The sequence below is a fragment of the Limulus polyphemus genome, unplaced genomic scaffold, assembly GCF_000517525.1.
Source record: "Limulus polyphemus unplaced genomic scaffold, Limulus_polyphemus-2.1.2 Scaffold1332, whole genome shotgun sequence".
In the NCBI taxonomy this organism is placed as follows: Eukaryota; Metazoa; Arthropoda; class Merostomata; order Xiphosura; family Limulidae; genus Limulus; species Limulus polyphemus.
Window position 1 is genome coordinate 53,281 of NW_013666942.1, and position 9,726 is coordinate 63,006.

A 9,726-nucleotide genomic window follows, 5' to 3' on the forward strand; every position below is an offset into this window, starting at 1 on the left:
TATGTTGCTGTTTATCAATGACAAATGTGCTTTCACTTATACAAGAACTTTCCTCCTTATCACCTCAGAAAAATCAATACCATGACTAGATGCGTGTAAAATGTGCACTGCACGTATGTATATCGAGACTCATAACTTGCGTACTCGAGAGCAGTAGGCCTAAAAAGGTCAAACAAGCAATTTGTGAGTGGTACTAAAAGATGAATATGATGTCATGAAACATTGGATTCCAAAATGGAATGCTAACTCTTAAACAACCTAACTTTAAAACTGTGTAACCACAAAATTATAACAAAATTTTTAAAAATAAAAATAAATTCTGAACAGCAAATAAACACTACTCCCACAGTGAAGGGGTTAATAGAGAAATTATCTCTATTCTTAACTATTATAAAAGTATTAAAAAATTATGAATTTTAAAATGAAGTAGGGATCCTGCTACAAAAAGCAATGACACAAGAATTAAAACCACAATCACAAATTTATAAAATCTAATCCTTACCTTGGCCTACAGATAAGTGTATAAAGTGTATATATTTGTGAAATGTAGTTAACTTTTACACTTATTTTGTTTCCTTTTTTCAAATATCAATTTTATAACTACATATCAGAAGCTTACCTCCTCATCCATTCCATTCTCAAGCAAAGAACACACACACATTTCTATCACTAATGCTATTTCTCGATCTGTTACCCTTAGATGTTCATCTAGTGAGACCCCATAGACTGGTTTCTGGTTGAAATTCCCTGTAAAGAAAAAGGTTTGTTTGTTTGTTTTTGAATTTCACGCAAAGCTACACGAGGGCTATCTGCGCTAGCCATCCCTAATTTAGCAGTGTAAGACTAGAGGGAAGGCAGCTAGTCATCACCACCCACCGCAAATCTTGGGCTACTCTTTTACCAACGAATAGTTGGATTGACCGTCACATTATAACATTCCCACAGCTGAAAGTGCGAGCATGTTTGGTGTGATGGGGATTTGAACCTGCAACCCTCAGATTGTGAGTCAAGCGCCATAACCACCTGGGCATACTGAGGCAAAGAAAAAGGAATGAAGAAAAAAACAAGAAAATATTATCATATCATTCATCAAAAAAACTTCAAAATGTACACAAACATTAGCCCCTAGATAGTTCAAACTATCGCACAAAATTTCTCCAGCTTACTTGACTGGTCTGTGGGTATCCACTTGTGATATTCCGATAAATAAATACAGATTTTTTATAAATGGTAAACATATCATGTACATACTTAAATATATTTTCAACCCAAAAGATGCCGCACTGATATAGACCAATAGACATGTGACAGGTAAAAAATAAAAAATAAACAAGAGTATTAGAAAATTATGAATTTCAAATTGAAGTAGGGATCCTGCTACAAAAAGTAATGAAAAAAGAATTAAAACCACAATCTAATAAAGTATCTATTTTGAGTATCCTGTAATCTATGGCTTGAGGACTTACTTGATAAATAAAAGTTGTATTTAGTTCATTAATGTTTTAATTTATTGCTGTGTGCTGTAATTGAAGACCTCTTATCAACTATAAATCATCATAGTATAAAGCAATAAGTAAGTACCAAGACATTGATGAGTAAACTGGAAGACCTGAAGATGAAAGATGGAAGACTTTTGAAATGTCGTCCTCTACGTTTGTGTTTTTTTACAACAAGGAGTTGCTATCCATTCCAGTTTACTCATCATGAATACTCTGCTTAAACAATCTATCAAAGAATACCAAGGCATTGTAATTCAATTAAGATACATAAAATGGACCATAGCTCGGGGCTTTTTATGTTTGGGCTTTTGTTAATGACAAACTAAAATTAAATAGGTTTGATCTTCATTTTTAAACTTTAAATGTTAAGCTTAAGGTTAAATTCTGTCCAAAAACATGCATTTTAGAAAATTGAAGGCTAATATGAATGTAGTTATGTTTCTATACAAGTTTTCCAAATTGTTTTTGTTTTCTTCTTCTTGTGATTAATGGTGTATGAATGGTGACAGTATTGGAAAACTGTCTTATGTTTTTAAATTAGTTCTATGCTGTATTCTTTAAATGTAAGTTAATAACTTACCTCAATATTTAGTCCCTAATCCTAGTCTTTACTATAAAATGGTTAATCATTGCTACCAACTGCATGGAAAAGTAATGTAAGAAGTAGTCAGGCATCTGCTGTCACCGTCATTACTAAAGTGGTTAATGGGAGAGGAGATTTATAGATGTCTCTGATGTGTTCCTAGTATTACCACATCTGTCACCGTCATTACTAAAGTGGTTAATGTAAGAGAAGATTTATTAAGATGCTGTCTGCCAGAGATTGTAAAAATAAGTTATTTGACACTTTTGAACACAATATAAACTTTTAAAGGTTAGGGTCCAGGGGAAATAATAGCTATCTTGATACCAGTAAAAACAACTGTAAGATGTTTCATTACTCAAAATTCTAATTTGTATTTATTTGTAAAAAAAATAAACATTAATTTCTAAATTTTTCTAATCTGTTTTAATGATTTATTCCATTACATTGTTTCGAACAAAGAGTTGAAATACTATATAAATAGTTTAAGAAAAAATAAAAACAAGGAACATAGCATACCTCCAGGGAAGAACCAATCAGCATGGCTTACCAAGGAGTCAACAATGATGCTGTGCACATTGGCAACTGACATGTTCATACTACAGTAGAAAAACAAATTTGAAAGATGGTTACCTCAATCCATGAAAATAGAGGCGATAATTCTTTTATAAATAAAATTAAAACTGGATAACATTTTCATACAAAGTAAAACAGAAGAATAAGATTCAGAATAGATAAATCTTTCATACAAAGTAAAACAGAAGAATAAGATTCAGGCTAGATAATACTTTCATACAAGATAAAACAGAAGAATAAGATTCAGACTAGATACTTCTTTCATACAAGGTAAAACAGAAGAATAAGATTCAGACTAAATAATTCTTTCATAAAAGGTAAAACAGAAGAATAAGATTCAGACTAGATACTTCTTTCATACAAGGTAAAACAGAAGAATAAGATTCAGACTAGATACTTCTTTCATACAAGATAAAACAGAAGAATAAGATTCAGACTAGATAATTCTTTCATACAAGGTAAAACAGAAGAATAAGATTCAGACTATATAATTCTTTCATACAAGATAAAACAGAAGAATAAGATTCAGACTAGATAATTCTTTCATACAAGGTAAAACAGAAGAATAAGATTCAGACTATATAATTCACAGAGGATAAAAATGCAATTAGAATAAAACTGATATAAAAAAAATAGAAGTAGAAAACAAAAACACTGCAACAATTATTATTACTTTTTTGAAACTTCCTGACAGCAAGAAATCTACGTCAAGGTAGAAAAAGCATGGAAAGTTTGGAAACAAGAATAAAGATTCTGAACGATGAATAAAAATTAGAGAAACTACAGCTTATCTTTATAACAGTTAGTTGTGATTTATGAGAAACAATTATGAAGGTATGATTTAGTGCATTAATGAAGAGTTCAGATATAAAGAGATCAAGACAGTGAGAAGCTCTTAAAACTTGTACAAGTTGCAAAAATTTTCCATCATGAAACAAAACTACAGGGGAAATTGAGAACGATACAAATGAATAGTTTTTAAAAACATATGATAAAGTTACGTCAAATGTTTAAAAAGTTCTATCAAAATTATTTACATTTAGCATCACTGAGTAAAACAGAACTTAAGTTAGAACATAGCCTCATTACTACAATAATAATAATTACTCTATCAAAGAACACAAGTTATGTGAAGTATCATTTCTGTTAAATGGAATAAGACATTAACAAATAGATAAAATGTACCCACCTAAACTGCATGGAGACCTGATCAGGTCCCCAGATAAGGTTAGGAGCAAAGACTATGGCTATATTTTGAGGTGACATCTTGTTTACATCAGAATTGGTAGCTAACTTTGCTAGAAATTTAATGATGTACCTGCAAATTTTATTTTCAAATTACTGATAATGTATTGAAGAAGATACTTTTGTGTGCGTACTATAACCTTTGTATGTTACAAAGTAATAAAACCAACATGTGATCATTAAAGCATATAGAAAAATGTATTTAGTACTTCAAGCACTTCATAACACCACAATTAAAGGATTCTTTATACTTTAAGAAATGTACGCTTTGTCACAAAAATCATGAAAATAAATACTGTGAAACCAATATGCATCGGATTATAATACTTTAATATAAGCTAACATATTAATTACTGATCAGAGCAAGTTATCAACTTGGAGCAAAACTAAAAACTGACCCGGTAACGAGTAAAGCTAATTAAACATAATATTTTAATGTAAGCTAACATATTAATTACTGATCAGAGCAAGTTATCAACTTGGAGCAAAACTAAAAACTGACCCATTAACGAGTAAAGCTAATTAAACATAATATTTTAATGTAAGCTAACATATTAATTACTGATCAGAGCAAGCTATCAACTTGGAGGAAAACTAAAAACTGACCCGTTAATGAGTAAAGCTAATTAAACAATATTTTAATGTAAGCTAACATATTAATTACTGATCAGCGCAAGCTATCAACTTAGAGGAAAACTAAAAACTGACCCATTAACGAGTAAAGCTAATTAAACATACTTTTCTTATTTTCTTACTTATACAGATTAGAATGTTTCAGTCATCAGTTGGGTAACTTCACTGTAAAAGATAGAAAACTTTTCTCTGATCAAAGAAATGTTAAAACAATAAATTTTCTCTTCATTCTTGATTCCCTTACGTTTTTTGTTACTTTAAAAAAATGTTTACACCATTAATACTATCACTGATTATTTTGTACAATTATGATCAATTTTCAACAGATAATCTCTGAAAATTACACAAAAACACAGACACAAATTCAAGGAACAAAAATACTTTTTCTGTGCGTAAGGAATTTGTACACTAATGGTGTTCATACATATAGTTCCTTATTTTTGATTAATTCTACTGGAATAAAAAAGACGATTTCAAACAGTAAGACTATCTTAACAAGCCATGATTTACTATGTAAATGAAACCTACTTTAAAGTTCCTAACAATTTTTTAAGTAAACTTTTCGAGCATACAGTATTAATACAAACATTCTCTGAGCAAACATGAGTGAATATTAATGTTTTCGTAACACGTTCAGCAAATATTAATTATACAAAATCCCTTTAACTGTATTTAAAGAGAGAGAGTGTGACTAACTGAACAGTTATGTCCATTCAGGTATATATATATAGTTGCTGTAACACTTGTGCGTGATAGAGGTTATGAACCCACCTTAGATTGTTATGGTTGGCTTCAGGTAAACGCAACAGTACCTGCCACAGTGCTTGAAGCCTCGCCTCTGGATCAACTGTTCTATTAAAGACAGAAAACTTCTTTAATCACAAAAATGTTCTTAAAAGAATAAGTTTTCATTTTGATTCTCCAATATTTAGGAGTTTATTTTAGTACTCAATTACAATATACAAGAAAATATTCTACATAAATAAAACATTTTATTCTCATGGCACCAGTATGTAGGTAATGAACTTAGATACACAAAAACAGCCATATATTGACAACTAATTTTAGTTAAATTTTCCGCATATTAATATAAAGTTCCTTAAATTTTGTATTTCGTGGTTCAAAGTCTGATTAATGCAGAACTGATTTCAAATGTAAAGGTTTAAAAAGCATTTAATTTTGTTAAAATCATAGTAAATTTTTGTTTTCCTTCCATGGAGTATTTGTCGTAAGTGTAAGAAGGCACTCGAAACTATGATTATCTGAAAGATAGGCTAGAAGTAGTGTATTTTTGACATTAGTCAATTTGTTCACATGTAGGATAAAGGAACTTGGAAAATTAGCCAATTGCAAGTAAACTTAAGATGAGATATACTTCACCAAATGTATACAGTAATAGATTAATTGTTCCTAATGAAAATATACAAATTACTTAACTAACTAAAAGTACAATTTAGAAAGTCAACAACTAAACGTCAAAGAAAATTGATAATAAGCTTAAAATATGGTATGTAAGGAATATTATGTGGACAGAGGTTTACAGTTTCGGCTTGGTTTATTTATCAGCTCTGGTAGAGAGAAAAAATTTACCAGCATGGAATATTACATAAACAGCAAACTTTCTCAAGTTTGATTACAGCAGGATGCCCGTGTAGATGAAGACTACACAAGCTTGAAGTTGTAAAGTTTGAAACTTGTAATGATTTGCTGATAGATGATGAGTTTTGGTATATGGCTATTTTCTAAAAGATTGAAGAACCTTTAATAAACAATGCATGATTTTGTTATTAAAAAGGCCTCAGTCTCAATTCCTTATCCCACATCATCTTTCCTGGAGTTGTTGATCTGTAGACAATTGCCATTGACTGCATATTCCTAGTGTTTAAATAAACGATGACAAAACCTTGTCGAAACGTTGTACATTTGCTGTTATGTTAAACTTGTATTAAAGTTTTTCTTCATTACAGCCTTCTCCAACCATTATTAGTCTCAAAGTGGGTTCCTCGTCATCGAATTTGAGGAGTTTCTGCTTTATTAGAAACTTTACTATAAGTTTAATTTGTATAGATATATGTCATTGAAGCTTACACAAGTGTTAAAAAAACTTTTAACAATAACTCAATTCCTAGTGGAAAATGATTATTTCACTTTGCATATAATACTAAAGCACTTACTTAGCTGCATTTGTCCATTCTTCGTAAAGATCAAAGGTCAAGAGAGGTTCAGGTAGTTCACGCAAATAAGACTTTAGAGCTCCTGACCAAAAAGAAACCACATTTTTTTTTTTTTTAAGTGATGATACAAAATTATAATTTATATAGAGGCAATTTTTCTAGCATTTATAAAATCTCACAAATTATGAAATGTAGGTTTGGTAACATGAGTATCATAATAAAATACTTGCATTTAACATTTAATAGAGCATCTTTTACGGTCAGTGCTTGGAACTGAATCTTTCTTTATCAAAACTTGTTTACTTAAACCTATGTTTCCCTTTCATATACATGGCTTTTGAGTTGCTTTCACAGTAATAATGATTTTTTTGTTAATAAAATCAAATTTCCCATTTAAAAAATAATACTGCAAGTTATTTATCATTCATCTTTTGTAATTTAAAAAATAAAAAACTTAAAATACCAAAATAAACTTTTTATAATAATAACTGTTCCAGTGGACTTTTATAATTTGCATTTATCAGAGTTATAGTAATATTACTGGTGAAAACGTTTACTGCAACAAATGTTTTTTCTATCCTCAAACTGGTAATCAAAGAGAAAAAATCTGTGAAAAGTAAGATAGTTTTGTGGTAGCAGTTAAAATGTATTTTCAAAATTTTAATATTTCAATTAGTTTTCTTATTTAAAAAAAGGGGGCTATTAAAGATTACTGCAACACAATCAACTTGTTGTCTAAATACTTGAATATTGGTATTACTCGTTATGAGAAACCACGTCATATTTTAATTATCAATCTAGTGTGTGCTATTTAAGCTGATAAACAAAATACTGAAGTAGTACCTGCAACACAGTGAGGATCTCGAGCATACTCTACCAAGTCAAATATAATACCAGCATCAAAGGAATTCTACAGAAAAACAAAAAAAAACTCTCAATGTTGTAGCTTTCATAAAAATTAACAATGCTCACTGTATATGCTCACATATACATTACTTAATTAATTTTTTTTTTTTTTGAATTTCGCGCAAAGCTACACGGGGGCTATCTGCACTAGCCGTCCCTAATTTAGCAGTGTAAGACTAGAGGCAAGGCAGCTAGTCATCACCCCCCACCACCAACTCTTGGGCTACTCTTTTACCAATGAATAGTGGGATTGACCGTCACATTATAATGCCCCCATGGCTGAAAGGGCGAGCATGTTTGGTGTGACGGGGATTTGAACCCGCGACCCTCAGATTGCGAGTCGAGTGCCTTAACCACCTGGCCATGCCGGGCCCCATTAATTAATGTCAGAATAATATATCTGGTATGTAAGACAAAATTAAATATTCAATATGATACATACTGAGTTTGTATTTTACATATATAGAATACTAGTTCATAGAATGCTAATTTTCAGTTGACTATTATGTTTAATACAGGAATAAGTACGAGTGTAATAGTGAAAAATAATTAATTTGTTCTAAAGATTTTTGTTCACAGCCAATGCTTTACTTTTTTCATGACTTACTCTGTTCTTAAAAAACAAATTCTTTAAGAATGTAAACACATGTAGAAAATAATACTGCAGTGATAACTTGAAACTATTTAAATACGAATGGTAGTGTTGTGGACTAAATTTCCTCTTTTCTTATTGTTTTGCTGAAATATTGTCCCAAGGAATACTCACTTTCAATTTTTTCGCTTTCAATGCACTTCCAGCTATTCTAAAGAGACCCTGATAAACAGAAAAAAAGATGGAAATTCAATAACAGATTTTCATATTTTAAATTAACTACATGCATGTCAGTACAAAACACATTTTCTTTTCAATGTGGTCTTAGTAGATAGTTTTTGTTTTACATCTGTCTCCAATGTCTGCCTTTCCTTAACAGGGTTTCGGTCTCCATACTGGGTCTTTTGTGGATTAACATTATACAAAACTTATAACATCATTAAAACATTTGAAGATTCCAATAAAAACCACTATGAATATGTGAAAAACACAAAGTACACATACACTCATGGAAGATGTCCTAAACAGTAAACAAAACATTCTGCTTATAATTATACAGATAAATTAATGAGCATCATGATGATTATCTTACATAAAATATGCAAATATTTCTATGTGTTGACCCCATAGGAACGGTCAGCAGAATTTATCTTTTAACAATGCTAAACAGTGTTGCTAAATTGTATAACAGTTTTCTTTAATAAACATTAAAACACCACCATGGAAGAAACAAATAATTTTCTTTTTAAAATTTTTATGGAAATAAAAATATAAATACATTGAACCACCTTAGGAACAGGGTTCACTTTATCAAAATGTCAAAAAATGTGGTAATACTAGGAACACATCAGAGACATCTATAAATCTCTCTTCCATTAACCACTTTAGTAATGACGGTGACAGATGTGGTAATACTAGGAACACATCAGAGACATCTATAAATCTCCTCTTCCATTAACCACTTTAGTAATGATGGTGACAGATGTGGTAATACTAGGAACACATCAGAGACATCTATAAATCTTTTCTTCTGCTAATCACTTATAACATTTAGGGGGTTAAAATTTACTTTCCCGAAGAAATCAAGTTTCATTAAGGGAATTGAGCAGAAAGGCTATATATTACGTACAGGAAATTGCAGAGTTATTGCACATTTCCCATAAATTTGCAGGAAATCGGACCAAAATGACAATATCCCTCACCTATATGGAGATTATCCAAACCATAACGACCCTTTTTTTTGATTCTCATACATGTTCAAAAATTCGTCCTTTTTTTCCTTCTAAAGAGAAATATTTGCAGTTTGGAAGAGAATGGAAATACACTATGTGGATGGCCATCTTTAGTAATCTAGGGGTCACTTTTTAAGTTTGTTTTCATTTCAAGGCAAATATAAATTAATACTTTTATCATTTTACCAGATTTATATGTTACTATTGGGTCAAAATAGAGGAAAATCTATTTAATATGAGGGAAAGTGAACAAAAAGTTACTTTCCCATGAGGAAAATTAATTTTT

General features: G+C 30.5%; 1 protein-coding gene across 1 annotated transcript in view; it reads right to left on the reverse strand.

Moving 5' to 3' along the window:
* The window catches only part of LOC106463130 (rho GTPase-activating protein 17-like), a 48,009-nt gene that overhangs the window by 8,456 nt on the left and 29,827 nt on the right, over nucleotides 1-9,726 (reverse strand). The window contains exons 8-13 of the mRNA XM_013923107.2: nucleotides 8,383-8,430; nucleotides 7,554-7,620; nucleotides 6,711-6,792; nucleotides 5,308-5,388; nucleotides 3,848-3,976; nucleotides 2,602-2,681 (exon numbers count right to left, since the gene is read on the reverse strand). Coding sequence (XP_013778561.1) covers nucleotides 2,602-2,681; nucleotides 3,848-3,976; nucleotides 5,308-5,388; nucleotides 6,711-6,792; nucleotides 7,554-7,620; nucleotides 8,383-8,430 — 487 coding nt within the window. The remainder of the gene's footprint in view (nucleotides 1-2,601; nucleotides 2,682-3,847; nucleotides 3,977-5,307; nucleotides 5,389-6,710; nucleotides 6,793-7,553; nucleotides 7,621-8,382; nucleotides 8,431-9,726) is intronic.